This window comes from Pan troglodytes, chromosome 15 (assembly GCF_028858775.2).
Source record: "Pan troglodytes isolate AG18354 chromosome 15, NHGRI_mPanTro3-v2.0_pri, whole genome shotgun sequence".
NCBI classification, from domain to species: domain Eukaryota; kingdom Metazoa; phylum Chordata; class Mammalia; order Primates; family Hominidae; genus Pan; species Pan troglodytes.
In genome coordinates, this window is record NC_072413.2 from 97,870,597 (window position 1) to 97,892,355 (window position 21,759).

The 21,759-nt window shown below is 43.8% G+C and overlaps 1 protein-coding gene across 6 annotated transcripts in view; it reads left to right on the forward strand.

Annotated features, from left to right (window-relative positions):
• Window positions 1-21,759, forward strand: part of EML1 (EMAP like 1) — a 203,845-nt gene that overhangs the window by 130,858 nt on the left and 51,228 nt on the right. For 3 of the 6 annotated variants that reach the window (XM_009428449.5, XM_009428448.5, XM_001157076.7), the window contains exons 4-5: window positions 6,366-6,422; window positions 9,917-10,051. In XM_009428449.5, the coding sequence (XP_009426724.3) occupies window positions 6,366-6,422; window positions 9,917-10,051 (192 nt within the window). The remainder of the gene's footprint in view (window positions 1-6,365; window positions 6,423-9,916; window positions 10,052-21,759) is intronic. The other 3 variants (XM_009428453.5, XM_510159.8, XM_009428450.5) reach the window with 1 other exon arrangement.

Here is a 21,759-nt window from a genome sequence, read left to right on the forward strand (position 1 = left end):
GCTCTAGGTCACCCAATTTTCTGGCATATGCTTGTTCGCAGTGGTCTCTTATAGTCCTTCTCGTTTTTGTTATATCCGTTGTAATGTCCTTTCATTTCTAATTTTAGTTATTTAAATTTTCTGTCTTTCTTTGTTAGTCTAGCTAAGGGTTTTTCAATTTTGTTGATCTTTTTTAAAAAAACCAATTCTTGGTTTTGTTGATTTTTTTCCTATTGTTTTTCTATTCTCCACTTCATTTATCTCTGCTCTAATCTTTATTATTTCCTTCGTTCTGCCAACTTTTGGTTTTATCTTCTTTTTCTAGTTCCTTGAAGTATAAAGTTAGGAGGCTGATGTGAGATCTGTCTTCTTTTTATGAAAACTTTGATCACTATAGACTTCCCTCTTAGTACCCCTTTCACTGCCTCCTGTAAAGTTTTGGTATGTTGTGTTTTCATATGTCTCCAGATATTTTTAAAATTTCTTTGTGATTTCTTCTTTGACCATTGATTGTTTAAGAGTGAGTTGTTTAATTTAAAGATTGACTTTTTATTGTAGCAAATACATGCATGCCTCATTTTATTGTGTCTGGCTTTATTGTGCTTTAGAGATACCACATTTTTTTTTACAAATTGGTGGTGGTGGCAACCCTGTGTTGAGTAAATCTATCAGCATCGTTTTTCCAACATGTACCCACTTCATGTCACATTTTGGTAATTCTCACAACATTACAACTTTTTTGTTATCATTATGTCTGGTATGGTGATCAGTGATCTTTGGTGTTAATACTGTAATTGTTTTTGGGCACCAAAAACAGCACCCATAGAAGGTGGCAAACTTAATCCATAAATGTGGTTTGTGTCCTGACTCCTCTGCCCATTGTTTCCCCATCTCTTTCCCTCTCCATTGGCCTCCCTTTTCCCTGAGACACAACAATATTGAAATAAGGCCATTTAGTAACCCTATAATGGCCTCTAAGTGTTCAAGTGAAGGAAGAGTCATACATTTTTCACTTTAAATCAAAAGCTAGACATGATTCGGCTTAATGAGGAAGACATGTCAAAAGCCAGGATAGACCATCATGTGGTTTAGATGTTTGTCTCCTCCAAATTTCATGTTGAAGTGTGATCCCCACTGTTGGAGATGGGCCTGGGAGGAGGTGTTTGGTTCATCAGGGTAGATCCCTCATGAACGTATTGGTGCTGTCTTCACAATAAGTGAGTTCTTGCTCAGAGTTCACTCAAGGTCTGGTTGTTTAAAAGAGCGTGGCACCTCCTCCCCACTTGCTCCCTCTCTTGCCAAAGGATGTGCCTGCTCCTGTCTTGTCTTCTGCCATGATTGAAAACTCCCTGAGGCCGCACCAGAAGCTGAGCAGATGCCGGTGCCATGCTTCCTGGACAGCCTGCAGAACTGTGAGGCAATTAAACCTCTTTTCTTTATAAATTACCCAGCCTCGGGCATTCCTTTATAGCTGCACAAAACGGACTCATGCAGGCCTGTTGTGCCAAACAGTTAGCCAAGTTATAGATGCAAAGAAAAAGTTCTTGAAGGAAATTCGAAGTGCTACTCCAGTGAACACGTAAATGATAAAAGAAAAAAATAAAAAGCAACATCCTTATTCCTGATAGGGAGAAAGTTTGAGTGGTCAGAATCAAAGATCATACGAGGCACAACATTCCCTTAAGCCAAAGCCTAATACAGAGCAAGGCCTTAACTCTCTTCAATTTTATGAAATCTGAGAGAGGTGAGGAAGCTGTAGAAGAAAAGATTGAAGCCAGCAGAGGTTGGCTCATGAGGTTTAAGGGAAGATGCCCTCTCCATAACATAAAAGTGCAAGGTAAAGCAGCAAGTGCTATTGTAGAAGCTGCTACAGGTTATGCAGAAGACCTAGCTAGCTAAGATAACTGGTGAAAGCAGCTACACTAAACAACACATTTTCAACGTAGATGAAACAGCGTTATATTGGAGGAAGGTGCCATCTAGGACTTTTATATGAGAAGTCAATACCTGACTTCAAAGCTTCAAAGGACAGACTGACTCTTGTTAGGGCCTGATGTGGCTGGTGACTTTAAATTGGAGCCAGTGTTCATTTATCATTCCAAAAATCCTAGGGCCCTTAAGAATGATGCTAAATCTCCTCTGCCTGTGCTCTATAAATGGAAGAAAACCTAGATGACAGCACATCTGTTATAGCAATATGATGTACTGAATATTCTTAGCCCGTTGTTGAGGCCTACTGCTCGGAAGAAAAAGCTTCCTTTCCAAATATTACCATTCATTTACAGTGTACCTAGTCACCCAGGAGCTCTGATGGAGCGGAAATTAATGTTTTTATGCTGGCTCACACAACACGCATTCTGCAGCCCTTGGATCAAGGAGTAATTTCAACTGTCAAGTTTTATTATTTAGGAAATACATTTTTTTTTTTTGAGACAGTCTTGCTCTGTCACCCAGGCTGGAGTGCAGTGGCGCGATTTTGGCTCACTGCAACCTCCACCTCCCGGGTTCAAGTGATTCTCCTGCCTCAGCCTCCTGAGTAGCTGGGATTACAGGCGCACACCACCATATCCAGCTAATTTTTTTGTATTTTTAGTAGAGACAGGGTTTTGCCGTGTTGGCTAGGATGATCTCGATCTCTTGACCTCATGATCCGCCCTCCTCGGCCTCTCAAAGTGCTGGGATTACAGGCGTGAGCCACCGCACCTGGCAAGGCTTTTGCTGCCATTGATAGTGATTCCTCTAATAGATCTGGGCAATGTCAATTGAAAACCTTCTAGAAAGGATTCAACATTTTAAAAGCCTTTAAGAACATTTGTGGGGCCAAGCACAGTGGCTCACACCTGTAATCCCAGCACTTTGGGAAGTCGAGGCAGGAGGATCACTTGAGGCCAGGAGTTTGAGACTGCAGTGAGCCATGATTGTGCTACTGCACTCCAGCCTGGTCAACAGAGCAAGACCGTGTCTCAAAGGAAAAAAAAAAAAAAAAGAACATTTATGATTCATGGGAGGAGGCCAAAATCTCAACATGAACAGAGAAGTTTGGAAGAAGATGATTTCAGCCCTCATGGATGACTCTGAGGCAATTCAAGACTTCACTGGAGAAAGTCACTGCAAATGTGGTAGAAATAGCAAGAGAACTAGAATTCGAAATGCAGCCTGAGGATAGGACTGAGTTGCTACAATCTCCTGATAAAACTTTAATGGGCGAGGAATTACTGCCAAAATAGTAGTTTCTCGCGATAGGATCTACTCCGAGAGAAGATGCTGTGAACACTGTTCACATTTCATGACAGTAAAGGGTTTAGAGTAGCACACAAGCCCTGATGAAGCAGTGGCAGGGTCATGTGGCTGGAGCGTGGGGAACGTGGCCCGGGCTGTCTGGCTCCAAAGCCTGTGCGCCTTCCATTGTGCTCGGCTGCTTCCCGCACAGATTTCCAGGTCAGCCCTGACATCTGCTCGGGAAAAACGCTTGATATAATGACTGCTTGCAAATCATCCTTCTTTTATGCCCCATCCTGTCTGTGTACTATTTGTGGGAGCAGGAGCAGCAGTCAGGAGTGAGGGCGACTCTCAGCAAAGATTTCTCAGATTGCAGGTCTGATGTTGTTAAGGGGATGTCGGGGCCAAACACCAAGTAAGGAAACAAGTCCTGGCTATGAACAGAGGCCTGGGTCTTACACCCCCACATTTCAGCCACATATGAAAGGGCTCCTAGGTGGCAATTACTCTCAGCAATTTTATCTTAGGGAAGAAGGGAGGGAGGAAGGGAGCAAGACGGGAAGGAGTGAACGAACACGTGAACAATTATGCTCAGTAGCCATCGTGTTATATCTAAGTGTGTACGTGTGTGTGCTAGCACTTAAATGGTAACCCTCCTCCCAGAAACATTCTAAGGCCTCTGTAGACTTTTCCTTATAATTTACAGAATATCCGTTTGATTACTCTAATAAGCTATTGTCAGCATATAGCTGCCAACTAGAAATACATATTTTTCTAGACTGAGTGTCCAAGACTCTGGGTTTTGAGTGAAAGTGTAGTGATTCATGTATTTTGGTTCGTTTCTGGCGTTTATGGGCTTCGGTGGATGGGACTTCCCTTCCATTTGGAAGCTGGAAATAAGAACAGTAGCATCTAATTGCTACTCCATGGTAAAGTTCCTATAGATCTCTCATTAGGAGAGAATTTTGAAAACAGAAAGAAGCAGGCTGGGCATTCTGAATATTAGGATTAAAATAACTTCCAAGTCATTTCAAATATGTTTACAATCAGGTAGGAATTTTTCTGTAATCAGAGTTCCAAATTAAATGAGTTGGGGCATCTGTGGTGTGTGGATGGGTATATGTTTGTTTTCTTTTCTCCGGGGGTTTTTCAGCCTGGTGCTTAAGAACAAAATCCCCTTTGGAAATAGTCCAGTGCCCAGCGGTTGTGCTTTGTGTTGCCAATTAAGACTTCGATTGAGGGCTTGATTTGGAATCCTTGGGAAAAGCTTTGTTTCCATTAGGCAAAGGAAAAAAGGCAGAAAATCCAGGGAAGACATTGTAGGTCATACCTTGCTCAGTGGGGATGCGGAGGCTGACAATGGAGTAACATTTCTACTGGTTCAAGAAAGAGACAATCACTGTTCTCTGGGCTCATAAGTAGAGCATGACAATAGGCCAAGCTATGTGAACAGAGATCAAAAGAACAAAACTGGTACAAAAAGCGTTATTTAAAAAATGCTCTGTGACAAATGTGAGATAGACTGGTAAATATCTCTTGCTTCCAAACAAACAGCCGATAGTCCTTTGGAAAAATAGTTCCACTTGTTAGAAGTACAGCATTTGTAATTGCACTGAAGCCAGTGCTGGGTACATAGCGTGATTTGAAGAATAGAAAGCCAAAATCTGGCTTCAGTTGATTTTTAAGAATTATTTCTAATCTATTTCTCTATTATTGCGATCTATTGAAACGTAGGTGATAAATCCGTGTTTGAGTCTGTTCTCAGTAGCAAAATAGAGGTGGAAGTATTGTCCTGTTGAACAAAGAAAGACCTGCGGGACCTGTCCCGTTATCAGAAGTGATATGGTTCTCCCCACTAGCTCGAGTAGTTGACTTTGTATTGTAGAAAGAAAGACTTATGTATATAGAATTCTCTAAGATTCTCCCAGACCACTAGCCTTCCTGAAAAATGACTTGGATTTTGCCGAAGATCAGTTTTTAGACAGTGAAAGATATGAGCATTTGTTAATTTAATTACTGAAGTGCGTTATCTCAGTCTGTCAGAATTATCTCGTAATTTGAGGGACAAAAGCCAGGTGGGTCCTGGTCCCTTGTGGACCCTCCAGCACTCAGCATAGCGCACAGTGGATGGTTGATGCCTAGTAAGTGTCTGTTGAGCAGATCACTGCTTTTATCCAGTGTTAGTCGCCCCAGCTGTCAGGACAAATGAAATCATCAGAAAATCTCTGGTCACACATAAGAGCTGTCTGTCAGATTTCTGTTTTGGTTGTAAAAGTTTGGGATACTTTTGCAAAATTTTGGAAAATCAATTTTTGATTCCCAATCACATGATGAAAGAAAACCTAATTGTAGCTTCTTATGCTTAGAATTCTTATTAACCATAAGAAGAAAGACATCTGTTTTTCTTATGGTCACCAGTCTCCCTGCAGAAATTTTATTATGTCTAAAGTGTTAAGTGGCACAAATTGTTGAATGCATATGTAATGTAATATAAAGAACCATTTATTTTCATAACTTACAAGGTTGCAGGTTTGGGTGTGCGGACAGAGAGCAGAAGGGAAAACAAAATAAGTGGTGATGTCTGTGCCTTTCTACACAAAAAATACTTGCCTTAAGCACTAAAAAATATACTGCATTATTGCACAGTCTCTCACAAGCCAGTACTTCTACCACTTTCAAAATAAAGAGCATTATTTTTCACTCGCCGTCCAGAGAGAACATAGCTTCTTTGATATTCCCTGCTGGTTATTTGAGGAGGCTTCCTGCAGTGAGTGTACAGTATTGCTCTCTCTGGCTGCCCTTGTTACTGCAAATGTCTTGTCTTTAAGCTTTATTTTCTGTCCTTCACTTTGAGTCCTAGTAAATCCTCTTTAATTCATAAGAGCCCTTGGCTCTCAAAAGGAAATGTCTTGTTTTTTATTCTACGTCTGGGACAACAGTAAGATTTTTTTTTAAAGTTTTAACATTTTAATGCAAATATGGGAATGACAAATATCTTGGAAGAGTTGTGAAGGATTATATCCATGTCTATATTTGCGAACCAAAATGTCTTTCGATTTTGATGTGTGCGTCCTGCAATTTACTGAAGCTTATCAAAATACTTTTCCACGCTTTTATTAATTGCACTCACGTTTATTCTGCTTTATTTCTGTGCCTCTTATATGTAGATTAAACAGATCTGTGAGTCTTCTCAATGCTTGCAAACTGAATAGATCGACACCAAGGTGAGGGGAACTTAGATTTACTTTGTCACCATAGCTGTTCCTTCCATTGTTTCCATCTCTGTTTTAACGTAGTAGCTTCAAGGTCTTGTCCAGTGCCTACCATTCATCAAGTCGTCAATCATGTAACTATATTAATCATTGACATTTATTGTTTTTTTAGATGCTCAACTGGTCCTCCAAAACAGTATACTTTGGCGGTTCATAAATTGCAGATGGTGTTAATTAGGGGCCTAATAGAGAGAACACAGGGTTGAAGTCACCAGCACCACCACTTGCTGTAACCCCAAACAAGTTGCTTCACACTCCTGAATTTGGTTCTTCATCTGTAAAATGAGGATAATGATATTGCTGCAGGGGATTTGTGAGGTTTGAATTAAGGAATACAGTATATGTAAAAGTCCAGAGTATGCCTTAAACGTTAACTGTGGCTGCTGCTGCTGCAGTTTTCATCACTGGCACCCCCATGAACTCTTCCAGCCACCAGGTTGAGTGTTAATTATTAGAAAATCAGTTAGTGTTTGCTGTAATTGATGAACAGTTGTGGTTTTTCAGCTCTTTAAGGGTGTTTTATACAGTTCTTTAAGTTGCTATGAACTTGCCATGAACTCCCACAAGGACGCCCCAGAAGCTGTGCTCTGGGCTCTTCTTGTGGCTGCAAAATCTCCCAGGGCCCCGGCAGCTGTTCGGGCAAAGTGTGCATCAGAGCCTTGTACTGAAGACTGGGCGGAGAATAATCCTGCTAAGTCAAGTTAGCTTTGTGTTTGTCGTCATGGGAACATCTTGAACTTGAAGCACAAAGGCTCCTGTAATTTTTAGACTTTAATCCCAAATTTCAGAAATGTAATGCTCTCTTAAAATCTGTAATTTCCTTGTCCCCAAATTGAGCATTCTAAAAACACACATTTTGACCTTAAGGCACACCCTGCTGATTGCAGTTGTAAGATTCTGGCACTGTCCACTCAAGGGTTCCCCAGTTACCAAAAAGACTATGTGGAAAGTGTATTCAGATAATCACCCTGAGAGTGATTTCAAAGCCAACATACCATGAGGGTTTTTAAAAACCTGCTTGGAGATTACTAACTGAGCCACTGGAAGTTGCAAAGGAAGGACGAGTGAAAGTTGAGCTAAGGAGGGTGTATAGACAGAGGAGACAGAGAGGGGAAGGAAGGAAGAGAGGAGAGAGTCACTGGCTACCAAGAAGGAGAGTGGCCAGCCCCAGGCAGGAGCTGCCTGGATGGGAGGCTTGTCATTTACTTATGAGGAGGGAGGACATTGAGCTTCAGTGCAGGGGCAGGGGTCTTGCTGTGTTAGGTTCCTCAGCTCCTGCATGCTCCTTGTTGAGATCTGGTCCCCGTGCACCCTTCACTGAAGCTGTGCCCGCTGGCGCCGCCTGAGACTCCCCACTTCCCAGGGCTCACCCCCTCCTCTGTGCAGCACCAGCACATTTACCTAATCCTGCGCTAGCCTTTGCGCACCACTCCTTCTCTCCTGGTGTCGCTGCTACCTCTGACTCCTGCGGTAGCTTCTCAGCCCACGTCTTTAAACATTAGTTTCCCCAGGGCTCTTCTGTCCTTGGTCACCTCCTCCCTCGGTGATTTCCTCTGCATCCGTGGCTCAGCACCCGCCAGATGGACAGAGTCTGTCCTGAGCTGTCTCGCGTGTTGCAGGCTTGTATTCTTACCCACCCACACCTCCAGCTCCAAGTGTCAAGACTAGAGCCACCCAAGTCTGTGTGTGTTCCCAGAGCCCTGGCCCTAGAACAGCCCCCTGCCTGCCCCTCCCCTCCTTCTTTTTTGCTTACAGAGCAGGTGCTGCATTAAAGCAGTTTGTGTCTCTTCTGGTGACAGGGTCAGTGTGTGATACTTCCATTTATTTCATCCTTTCATTTAATAAATGTGTACCAAACTTTTGTATGAGGCTCTGCAAAGCTACGAAAATGATAAATGAGATAAGATCTCAAGAAATGCGTGGACTAATGATGTAGATTTTTAAGTATGTACAGAGATACCTATACTAGAGTTATGTGCTCTGTCTTAGTGAGTTTGGGTTGCTATAACAAAGTCCATAGACTGGGAAGCTTATAAACAGCAGAAATATATGTCTCACCATCCTGGAGGCTGGGAGTCCGAGACCGGGGGAGCCAGCATGGTCAGGTTCTGATGAGGGCTGTCTTCCAGGTTGCAGGCGGCCATCTTCTCACATGGTGGAAAAGGGTAAGAGAGCTCTCTGGGCCTCTTCCATAAGGGCACTAATTCCACTCATGAGGGCTTCACCCTGCTGACCTCATCACCTCCCAAAGGCCCCACCCCCTAACACCATCACATTGAGGGTTAGGGTTTCCACACATGAATTTGGGGAATACAAACAGTCCATAGTGTGCTCTAAGAGGGGAACAATCAGCCTCCACTCCATACCTGGGCTCTGGTTTACCCCTCATGCCTACGAATCCCCTGTGTATAGGGAATCCCTTTTCCTAGAGCAGGCTCTTCCCATCTGTGTCATAACAACACTTTCAAACCATTCATTTGATCTTTCCCGGAATTTCGCAGTCTTCGGGAAGATTTCCCCAGGCTGCCTTCCCAGGCCTCTGAGCACGCTAGTCCCTCTTGTCCTATGAATGAAGTTGGCCACTTAACATGGACACCACCTCCAAACAAAGGCATTGTGCACAGGGTGGAACATTTCTGTCGTTACTCGTGACATCCTGTTAGCATTTGTCCCACGCCTGCCTTTAGGCCAGATTTCTTCAACATCAGCACTATTGACGTCTGGGGCCAGGTGCTGCTTTGTGGAGTGAGCCATCCCGGGCCGTGCAGGATTTCTAGCCGCACCCCGGGCCTCCACCCACTACATGGCAGTAGCAGTCCCTCCCCAGCTGTGGCAACAGAAGGGTGTCTCCAGACATTGCCAGATGTCTTGGGGGCACCATCCCCCCGGGTTGCACACCACCATCTGGACCAAGGTTGTCCAACCCATGGGCCTTGTGTGGCTCAGGACAGCTTTGAATGTGGCCCAACACAGATTTGTCAACTTTCTTAATACTCCATTTTCTTTGCAATTTTTGGTTGCTGTTTAATTCGTCAGCTGTCGTTAGCATTAGTGTATTTTATATGCGCCCAAGACAATTCTTCTTCTTCCAATGTGGCCCAGGGAAACCAAAAGATTGGACATCCCTGGAGAGTGAAGCCTACTCAAGGGCAGGATTGCTTCTCTGGAAGCCCCTGGAGTGCTCTCACACGGTACTGTTGGAAGTCTTAATGCCTCAGTTTCTCCATGACTGTGAACTGTGCTAGTGGCCTCAGTTACAAAGGCAGAGAGAGAGCAGAGATGTTATTCTATGTGACACTCTGAAAAGCTTTTTGATCTCCGTCGCTAGGCCTGTCTTTTGAATATCTATGTGGAAGTATGATGTTCTATGTATATATTTGTATGCTTAGCAATAAAATAAAGTCACGATATTAAGGAGTTCACTGTCACTTCCATTCCACCCTTAGTAACATCAAGAGGACCAGCTCTTCTGAACGAGTGTCTCCTGGGGGTCGAAGGGAAAGCAATGGGGATTCCAGAGGAAACCGGAATCGCACAGGCTCCACCAGCAGCTCTTCCAGTGGCAAAAAGAACAGTGAAAGGTAAGGACGTCTTATCTCTCAGTTCCTGCTGTTCAGATATGTTAGTACCGCTTGTCCCCAGAGAGGAGTCAGAAGATCCCCTCATATTGCAACAAGCTGGGAGTACTCTTGGAGAAGAAGACCTTCTCCTCAGGTATTTATAGGACTAATCAAACAGCCATTTGAGGGCAGCTGCCAGGCACAGTTCACACAAACTACCGCCCAGGTGGAAAAACAGTCACTCAGATTCCCAGCACTCTCATGTAGACATAAGTAGTTCCTGAGAATTTCTTAGTACCAAGTACCTGGAACTGGGGAAGCCATTCTGAATTTCTACCTGAGCACCTTCGATTTCTAGTACACTCTCCTGACCTTTTTAAGTTCATTTTAATGGACTGCTTTAAGTTTGTCAGCAGTATTTTCTGAGACACAGTGGCTGAAAAGTTGTAATTTTATGATTTATCAGAGGCTATGTTTAATATTGATGCTAACACCAGAAATGTGAACCATTTTTCTTTATGGTTTCATGAAATACGTGGACTCCAAATTTTTGAGTTTTTCTATGAGGTTAGTTTGTAATGGATTATGATAAGTATCGGTGAAACTAATAGTAACATTTTGTTCCTGAATGCTGCTTTTTGGCATTTTAGCAGCTTGTTTTGTGTCTATATAATATATTTATATCTATATAATGTACTTTGTAAAGAAAATCCAGTTTCTCTATGTATTTTTACCTAACATTGTACTTTGTTCTCACTTTTTAAACATTGTACTTTAATTTTATTCTCTCTGTTTAGTAAAGCTGAGGAAGGAATTTCAGCTTCAGAGGCTAAGCATGTGTTTTTTTTCCCAAATGTTCATGTAAGGAGAAGGCTTAGTCATAAAGCAATCGACTCCAACCCACAGGCTGTAAAACTTCCAAGTTTGTAAATCCATGGTGATTCAGTCCTATAAAGGAAGCTTAAACTCTTTTTCAGTTTTATTCCTAAAAGATGTCTGTTGTAGAAAACATAGAGACACTTCTCACATCTATAGCAGGTCAGGTCCACGGTCAATTAACAATTTAAAACACCATTAACATGGGTTCTGTCTTCTTCTCATTTAGACTATTAGTACTTCTTATCAGAAGATTATGCTAATGGGGTGATAATACCTTGGAAATGAGGCCAAGTGGTTACAATGGCAACAGAGTGTGAATTAGTGGGAGGTGCAACATAGCCCAAAGCTTCTTTGAATTCAGGGTAAGCTTGGAAGTTGACCTGAAATGTCTAGATCTTGGCAGTTCTTAGAGACTTGGCTCCTCCTCTGCACATCTGATTTTTATTAAGAATTTCCAAAAAGAATCTGCATTGTGTAAACTCCAGATCCATTTTATCTTTAAAATCCTATGGCTTTGGTAAATGTGCTGGGTAAATATTTCCATAGAAGATATTTACAAAGAGATTTTTGAGAAATGCCACAGTAGGAAATTTTGATTTGGAAATGAGGGACTGGGAAAATTTACTAATCATGTTCCCAAACTAATTCAGACAACTAAACATGTCCGTTTAAAAATAAATTCTTTGTCTTGTTAGAACCCAGGCGTGGTTGAGGCGAGCATAGCACAAAGCTGGCTGAGTTTCATGCATCATGCACTGAAGGGGTTTCAGAGACAGTTACTGTCTCCTCTTAGGCAATTGCTGGTCTTGACAGGGACCCATAGGAGTAAGAGCTGCAGTAACTCAGAAAGAAGCAGCTAAGACTCGGTAGAAGTGAAGGTTAAGCTGGTAATTCAGTGGCTGCCTGACCCCTTCCCGCCTTTCTTCCTCTGTATTCCCACGTGCGCAGCCCCATGCTCAGGCTGCCTTGACCCCAGCACCAAAGCAGATCTGGAGTCTTGCTGAGAAATGCCACCCTCGAGGATGGGACACAGGGAAGGAAAGGAGTAGGGAGGTGGCCCCCATGTAATTTCTGTTTTTAAACATTACTGCGTTCAGTGGACTCAAGATGGCATGCCTCGTCCCCATCGCTCACTCGACATGTCCATTGTTCCTGCAGGCTGTCCTGTGATTTAAAAAATTGCCCTTGTTGGGTTCCTGTAGGCAGCAAGACATGGTGGAAAGGGCAGAGGCTCTGCAGTAAAAGAAAGATCTGGGTGTGTATCCAGTTCTGCCTTAATGTCTCCAAGCCTCAGTTTTTTCCTCTACAAATTAGAGATTTTATACCTAATGCCCTTGAATCTTATAAATGAGCTAACTTGTAGGAAATTATCCAGCGTAGGGCTTGGCACTCAGTAAATGATCGTCATCCCTGTGATAGTTCTTATAAAGACAGGCTTGTGTGGAGCAGAGGAAAGTAATCAGTGAGATTTTCTACAATTCCTCACTTTTTATTTTCCTCATTTGTAAGATGAAAGTGTTAGATTTTGTCACAATCCGCGTTGCACTTGTGTCTAACGTAGTTGGGGGAAATAAAGTATTATAAATCCTTGTGAAGCTCACAGTTCTTAAATAAGGCATCGGGCGGGAGCTGGTCTGTGGGCTGCTTGCGATCCCAGCCTGCCCGCTGTTCCAGAGCCCCATTCTCTTCCACTCAGGAAGGCTAGTTAGGGTGCACATGAGTGAGAGTGCTGACGTCATAGGGATGGCTTCCACCCTGTGCTGCTTTGCAGAAGAAGCAAATCATTCACACAGGCAGTGCTTTAACTTGCAGCCACAACAGATTATTAGCCATAAAGCTCACAGCTTCTCACACGCCATGTGCAAAGCTGTCGTTAGCACATATGGCACTTAGGCGCAAATTAGAAAAAGGCTCCCTTTACTTCAGAAAAACAGTTCCATCTCAGCACTATTTCTCAATAATAATACTTACAGCAGATAGAAAACCATTCTGTATAAATTATACAAATCTTACTATTGAACACAAAATAATAGTGTTTGTGGAGTCCTAAATATTAACCTTTTCTGAGATACTTTCTTTTAAAGTAATTACATGTTTTGCTTTCATAAAACTATATTCTTTTTCTTTTTCCTTTTTTTTTTTTTGAGATGGAGTCTCGCTCTGTCACCAGGCTGGAGTGCAGTGGCACAATCTCGGGTCACTGCAGCCTCTGCCTCTTGGGTTCAAGAGATTCTCCTGCCTCAGCCTCCCGAGAAGCTGGGACTACAGGTGCGTGCCACCATGCCCAGCTAAGTTTTATATTTTTAGTAGAGACGGGGTTTCACCACATTGGCCAGGATGGTCTCGATCTCTTGACCTTGTGATCCGCCCACCTCGGCCTCCCAAAGCGCTGGGATTACAGGCGTGAGCCACCGCACCTGGCCAAAACTGTATTCTTTATGATAGTTTCAGTCTTCTTGCTCCCATGTCTCATTTTCTTTACAAATGGTCACTGGATTCGAGTCTTTCTTGTGATATGGAAGACCTTTATCTTAGAATGTTTAATTTTTTCAAATACTTTGTAACAAGCCACAAAATTTTAACAGCATTTAATCGTTGCACCAACAAAACCTCTATTAAAAACAAAAGCAATATGTGGTAGTATTTTACTTTATGTATTATTGATGATAAATGAACGTTAATAATTACATAGTGATTCATGTCATCATGAAATACTACATTTAAATAGAGAATTGGCAATAACATCGTGATGGAAGGCTTGTAAAATGTAGCCAGTGAACTAATCTGATGGAGATATTTTTCAATTAAAAAAGTATTTTATACCTGATAGAAAATTGGCTGCTTATTTAGAAGCACAGTTCATGTTAGATGTTGCTAGATTGATAAAGCGTTTCAATTATCAAACTGGTTCCCCTTTTGTAAGTCTTAAGGGAATGAGCTATGTCAGCTCTATAAGCAAGACACTGTTTCAGCTTTACTGAAAGTTGTTGAAATGAGTTGATTTTGTTAGAATAAGGATGTTTCAGTCATGTGCTAGAAACTTTGTTGTCACATATGTATAAATCAGGGGTGTCCCTGGACTTCGGCCTCCCTGGACTTTTGGCTTCCCCAGATTAAAAGAATTGTCTTGGGCCACACACAAAATACATGAACAATAATGATAGCTGATGAGCTAAAAAAAAGAAAAAGAAAATTGCCAAAAAAATCTCATGTTTAAGAAAGTTTACAAATTTGTGTTGGGCCACATTCAAAGTCGTCCTGGGCCGCATGTGGCCTGTGGGCTGTGGGTTGGACAAGTTTGATATAAACTGCCCATCTTTGGAGTCAACAAACATGAAAAAAAAAAAAACCCACCTCAAAATAGTGAAGACGTTGGCATGTTAGGTGTGGCGCCCTTTTGTGTTGTGCCCCCTCAACCCCGGGATCAGACAGCCCCGTAGTACAGCTGTCAGGTCGAGAACCACTGGGCTGGACACCTTGAGCGCCTGTCCTTTCTAAAGCTCTAGCATTTGGTGACTATTTCACCTCAGGGCTCTTCAGGGCGCAAAGTTGTTTTTCCTTTACGATAGCATCACTGCTGCCGTCGGCTCAACAGTGCTCCTTGGCTGGGGCTCCGGGCCCTTCATCCACCAGCTCCTCGTTCCCTTTTGTGCCCTGACACGCATGCCTCTCCAACACATTGCGCACTTTTCCCCAGCACAACTTTTTTCCTTTTTTGAGGCCATTTATTTATTATACAAGTAACTTGTTTTAGAAAATCTAGGCCAGGCGTGGTGGCCCACTCCTGTAATCCTAGCACTTCAGCAGGCCGAGGCGGGTGGATCACTTGAGCCCAGGAGTTCAAGACCAGCCTGGACAACATGGCAAGACCCCATCTCTACAAAAAATACAAAAATTAGCTGAGCGTGTTGGCACATACCTGTAGTCCCACCTACTTGAGAGGCTGATGTGGGAGGATTGCTCGAGCCTGGGAGGCTGAGACTACAGTGAGCTGCGATCATACCACTGTACTCCGGACTGAGCAATGGGAATGAGACCCTTCCTCAAAAAAAAAAAAAAAAAAAAAAATCTAGATGCACTAAAAAGAAGAAACAACAATCACCTGCAGTCTCACCACTCAGCGAACTCACAGCCAACAGTCATTACATTTCCACGTGGACTTTTATTTGCAGGGTGCTATATGAGTGTAGTGTATAATTTTGACATAAATGCCATTCTTGTGCATATTTTGTGATCCCTTCTTCATTTGCTAAATGAGCATGTCTTTGTGTGAATAAATGCACTCTTGCAATGTTATTTTAGATGTGGTTCATCATGTTTCCAGTCCGAAGTACTTCAGTTGGACGTTTAAGTACCAAACAAGTTTCACTAATCCACTCAGAGCAGGCCACCATCTAGAACAATGCCCAGCACACAGTAGGTGCTCAACAAGCATTAGTCGAATGAATCTTTTTGCCCTGATCACTATAACAAAAGAAGGTTAAGATGATGGGCCTTTATTGCCACAGCCAAGTGTTAATCCCAGCTCTGCTGCTTTGCTTTGTCATTGTGAACAAGTGACTTAATCTCTTTGGGGTTTTCCTCAGTAGCAATAAAAGTGGTACCTGCCTCACAGGGTGCCTAAGATCCCATGCATAGGAGCCTCAGTGCAGAGCTGGTCTGCGGTCGGCTCGCCACAGTGGCAGCTGTGAGTGTCATGTCTGCATCCCAGACTGTTGGAGTTGAGGCCTGCACACTTGTGTCCCTCCCACTCCCCTGCTTGCAGGGCCTTTTTTCTTGGGGATGTCTTGGAATTCCCCAGCGCCTGTTTCTGCCTTTATCCCAGCCTGAAAAGCGAGGAATCAGAAATTCTGAAAATTGTTCTCACCTTGCTCTTTCAGTTTCACTGCTGTGCTGGACTTATGGAGCACCTGCTGTGTACAGAACGTAGTCCAAGGCATGGCAGGGAGTGGGAAGGAGCAGCACAGAAAGACTCATTCTCCTAACAAATGTCAGTGGCACAATGCCTGCAGGGCTGCTTTGCTTAATTCCCAAAGGACTCACAAATGGGAGAACAAGATAATCCACGGAATAGAAAAATGGTAAAGGGTCTGCACAGGCGCTCACTGAGAAGGAAATACCAGTGGCCCTTAACTCATGAATAGGCGATCAAGCCCAGACCTAATTAAAGACATGCCGATCTAAGTAAGAAGATAGCATATTTAGAAAATTCTTTTTACTTTATCATAAAATAAAGCACAGATGCAGAAAACCACACAAGCAAATTCGTAGCTTAATGAATTGTTCTAAGGCAAACACCTTCTAGCACCTAGGAGGAGGAGGGGTTTTCCCCTCTCCCAAGTGACAGGCGGATGTATCTGGAACTGGGGGTGGGGGCAGGGAAGATGACTGTTTTTGATGAACTCCAGCTCATCCTTCGAGACCCAACTCAGGATCCCCTTTTTCTGGGAGCCTCCCCTGGCCCTCTAGTCTGAGAGCAGTGCTTTTCAGATGGTGTCGTAACTGCCTGTTAACTATCTGTGACTCTGTAGCTCTTCTCCCTTCACCATGCTGCACACACCCCTTGCCCTCCCTTAGGCTCTGGAGGCCCAGGCCGTGCCATTCTTATTCTTTGTATCTCTAGTACTTTACACAGCACTTGGTGAACATGAGTGCTCAATAACTATTTGTTGAATGGATGGAAGGATATTGTATACGATCAGGCATCACTTAATGACAGGCACATTCTGAGAAATGCGTTGTTAGGTGTTTTCTCATTGTGTGAACATCATGGAGTGTGTGTTTACAGAAACCTTCATGGTCCAGCCTGATGGTCTAGCCTGCTGCTCCCGGGCTACAGACCTGTGCAGCACATGACTATAGGGAATACTGCAGGCAGTGGTAACACAGTGTTAAATATTGGTGTATCTAAACATAGAAAAGATACCGTAAAAATACAGTATTATAATTTTGTGGGACCACAGACATCTATGTGGTCCATCATTGACAGAAACACCCGTGTCTGGCCCATGACTGTGTTTCATTTGAAAGCCACAGCCATTCAAGAACTATGTAAACAGCACCACCTATGGGTAGACAATTTTAACACCACATTTTACACTGGAAGATGAGACTTAAGCATCTTTTTACTGAAAAAAATGTTTCACTCTTCAAGCCATGGGGTCATTTATGTTTTAATAAATTTCAAAATGATAAGTGCTAATATTCTTCATATTGTTTTAGTTTTGAGACTGTTAGCTGAGGAGTCTGGAAATACAAAGGTTTTTGCAGTGAAAGGAGGAAGAGGGAAGCCATATTAATTAATAACACATATTGGACGCATTGTAACATATTTAATCGTGCCAATAACCTGTTCCTCACAGTGGTTTTATTCCCATTTTTAGATTAAGGAGGTTAAGCTGGTGGAGGTGAAGCCCCTCACCCAAGCCCTAGAGCACGGATCCAGCTGGCCTCAAAATCTGTGCTCCTTCCACCATGTTAAGCTGGGAAGTATTGGTTGGAAATGTCTATGAAGCAGTCGCTTTTGTCCCAAATAAAGTCTCCAGCAACTTCTAAACATTTTGCATAGATGGTTCTTAAATGACCCTATTTCTAATAAAAAGCTGCTTCAGGACAATTTTTATAGAGTCATTATTTCCATGGTGGAGTATTCTGACTTCCAGCAGGAACTTTATTTCATCACATGAAGTCATTTTTAAAAGCAGTCATGTGGCTGAGCCCAGTGGCTCACACCTGGAATCCCAGCACTTTGGGAGGCCAAGACAGGCAGATCATTTGAGCCCAGGAGTTTGACACCAGCCTGGACAACATGGTGGAACCCTGTCTCTACAAAAAATCTAAACATTAGCCGAGTTTGGTGGCATATGCCTGTAGTCCCAGATACTTGGGAGGCTGAGGTGAGAGGATGGCTTGAGCCCAGGAGGTGGAGGTTGCAGTGAGCCGAGATCACACCACTGCACTCCAGCCTGTGCGACAGAGCCAGACCCTGTCTCAAACAAAAAGAAGTCATGTTATTCCAAGAGCCAAAGTTGTTCTGGATTAATAAATTGTAGGGAAATCACATGTTTAACTTTGGAATGGACTCCTCCTCTATCAAGCCTTATTAATCACTTTCAAAAGCAAGTATCTCTGCTCAAACAGCACGGGGCTCCTATTAGTTCCACTCTGATCCTAGTTACCCAGGACTTCTTACACATGTCACCACGTGTCGAAGACCTGCAAGATCTGACCCTAGAGCCCCCTTTCAGGAACATGGGGTTAGGTTAGTTAATGTAGATGAAAGAGATAAGAGCAGATCCCCGCTCTGAGGCACAGTGAATATCTGTTGAGTTGCAGCCTGGACACGTCGTCCACTGGACTCTCCTCCTTATAAATGCCAGTCTATGGTGCAGCAAATAGGAGCTTTATCAGATGAGTAAAAACCAACCACTCTTAGACCATCCCTGTGCCCAAAGTCCACAGTGAACACATTCAGGGATTTGGACTTAGACATACGTGTTCACAGCTGCCTCTGCGGTGTTGACCGCACTGGTGTCTGTTGGTGTGAGCCTCCCAGCTCAGACTGCACTGCTGTCTGTTGGTTGACTGCACTACTGTCTGTTGGTGTGAGTTTTTCCTTGGGGCAGATGTCTAGTGTTCTCTTGCCATCTCCCCATACAGCTGCTGGTCTGGTGAAGATTCAAATGTACCTCATCCTCCGTTGAGTCTCCACGACTGCTTATATCTTATATCAGCTCTCGAACCATTCAGCTCAAGGGAGCATACAGCCGAGCTCTTTCAGCAAATCTCCTTCTTACAAGCAATAAGAACTGTGCTGGAGTTCGTCTTGGAGATATTGGCCACAACTTAACACCAGAATAGCCAAGCGCTGAGAGTTTGTTCACCGGGGGGCAAATCCTTTCTCTCCTGCAGGCTTAGTTCTGTCATGGGCTTCAGGGGCAGGTGCAGGACATCTTGATTGACTTCACACCGGGCAAGGGATGAATGAAGCCTCATTCTGCAGCTGGTGCTCCTTCACCCTTCCTAGGACAGGACTGGGCATTCTCCCCCGCACCCCCCCACCGCCATGGAGCCACACCCCAGCTGCTGAGGGGATATTAAGTCACCCACTTAATTTTTTCCATCGAGCTCACATCAAGAAATGGGGAATCAGAGATGAATTACGTAACACCTTGAGAAGCGATCATCTCCCACTCCAAGTGAATTCACCGCCCAAGCATGTTTCAAAATAGTGCTGGGTCTGAAGGACCCACTCTCAATTTGAGTGGCTGTGCGTTCTGGAGAGATGCACTTTCTGCATACGGCTCCCGTCAACACACTTTGTTGAGAGGCCACGGTGGCTTCAATGTTCTCTTCTGGTTATCACTGCGCATCTGTGTGTTTGCCTTTCTATCAGTTGTTCAGAAGATTCGTCATCATTTTATGGGTTTATATTCTAAGATTTGCATGCAAGAGTGAAATTACCTCCTCCCAGGCTTGCCTTTTAGAAAAGGTGGTGGTGCATTGGCAGGAGTAATGGGTTCTAAACAAATATGCTGGGTTTTTTTCAATAAAAACTCAACTTTCTAAAATAATAAAATGTAGCAGTAGTATATTTTCTAAATACAGCATACCACCAAGTGATACATTGTTTAGAGCATGATTTAAAGAAATGTAAGCATTTTAGTACCACCTGATACCTCTCTCAATGACCTTAGTTGTTAACATTCCTGCTACCTAATCTGTTAATAGAAATCTTTTCATTCTTCCTCTTACAGTTCTTCAGTGTCGAAGGTCCATGAGCTTCCCTGTATGAAGCGTTCAGATTCCCTTGCGGATTTTCTCTTTGTAGGAAGAACATAGTTCATAATTGCTTTTTTCTGTCTCTAGGGCAAGTTCTGAATTTCTCATTTCTGTGTTCATAGCTTTTGCATCATTCTACTTTTGTGATCAAAGTCATGATAAAAAAATAGTTTTCTTATCTTTTGATTCCATACCTGGCTTCCCTTTGATTATGTTTCTGTAATTAGATTTGCCTCGTAGTCTTTTGTCAGCTTTCCTTCTGTCCTCACCTCCTTCTGCCTGTAAGTTTAATCATATATGTGAAATTTGGAGTTAAGATTTCTTCTGCTTCTGCTTAGCACACAGAAAATGACAAGAATGTCACTCCCACCCTAAAAATGAGAACAATTCAGGTATCTACAGTATCATAGCTATTTTAAGGCCACCATGGAGCTGAGGACAGAAAGTAGTATAATGAACTGAAGTGTTACTGAAAAGTGGCAAGCCCATCTGAGGAGGGACAGGCCCCACGGCTGCTTTTGTCTCTGGCAGAGTGGCGGGGAGAAAAGGGGAGCCCTCTTAGATGGGAGTAGGAAATCACCTGGAGCTGTAGAATTGGGAAAGGCTGAGTGTGGACTGGCAGGAGAGTTCAGAGTCCTCAGGGGCTCTGGGCACATGAGAACCCTCCCCCCGCTCAGACGCACTCCACTTTTCCCCAGACTTCCGTGAGTGTGCGTGGTGGATTGGGAGCCGGACAGGCGGCTGAGAGAGACCCACCGAGGCAGAGGCATGCCAGGAGGAAAGCCGAGAGACGTTCTCCACGCTCAGGGCCTTGAACTAAGTGCCAGGCAGCAGCTGGCCACCCCCGAAGGAAGGATGAGGAAAGCTGAGAGAGAGCCCTTTGAGGGGTGGGTGTGTAGTGAGGTCTGGGGACCTGGAGGATGGAGAGAAACTCCATCTGCACACCAAGCCCCACACCAGGTTCTTGGCAGCAGCTGTGTGTGCCCCGGGGAGAGGCAGGATTGCTGAGAGCTGACCCCACCACCCCCCACCAGGCACAGATCCTTGGGGCCTGCTGAAGGCTGAAGACGGAATTCCACAGGAGCTCCAGGCCTCACACCAGGGCAGCCGCTGTCTATTGTCCAAGGCCCTGGGAATATAGCCATGAACAGAAAGATCCCTGCCCCTGTGGAATTGCCTCCTGGTGGGAGAAACAAAATGAAGGCAGGGGGCAAATAAGTGCTATAGAGAAAAATAAAGCAGGAGGGGCGGGGGCTGTGGCGAGCAGGGCGTGAGGAGGGTTTCAGTATGGAGCAGGGAACATGAATCTGTACACACAGCTACAACAGTGGCCTGAGAGTGGCTGACTTCGGGGAGGATGGTCCAGGAGGGCCCATGAGCCAGCGCCTGACACGGAGCCTGCTGGGCCAGGTTCCCAGAACAGCAGGGAATATAGTGAAGGGAGATGAGCTCGGAAGAATACAGGGGTCAGGTGCAGATTGGATAGGGCCTTGTAGGCCAATGTAAGACCCAGGCTTTCAGGTTCAAAGGCTGTGCCATGCCTTTTTAGTAGTATTTTCAATGACCATAGTTTAGAGTTTAGGAAACTAAGCCTATAGCTTACAAAACTACTTTAAACAATTTGAACAGAGTAAACCACTTTTAACGCATCAGGAAAGTAGTAGGCTCTACCGCCCCACCCCATGTGCTACAGGAAATTATCTGGAAATCAAGAATATTAATATAGAATATTACTTACTACATCTTGGGATTAAGGATAGTTTTTATTCCTGGTGTTTTTCATTGTGTTTCAAGTCAAAAATTGAGGAATAATATTAGGAATATATCTGCTCAAGTTTTTGTTTTAAATACACACACACACAAAATGCATATGTACTCCTAGCAGCATTTAAGGCACTATGGTGAAACCAGTGCACCCCTTGACTCCCGTTTATTTCCTGTGTCGTCTTTTGTATCTTAAAGCAGGCAGAAGTCAGGGAAGCTAAGCAGTGCAAAGCATGAACTTTGGAGTCAAAGTTGAGGTCAAGGGGTCACCCCCCTCCCTGAGCTCTCTCGGTCTCCCTGTCCCT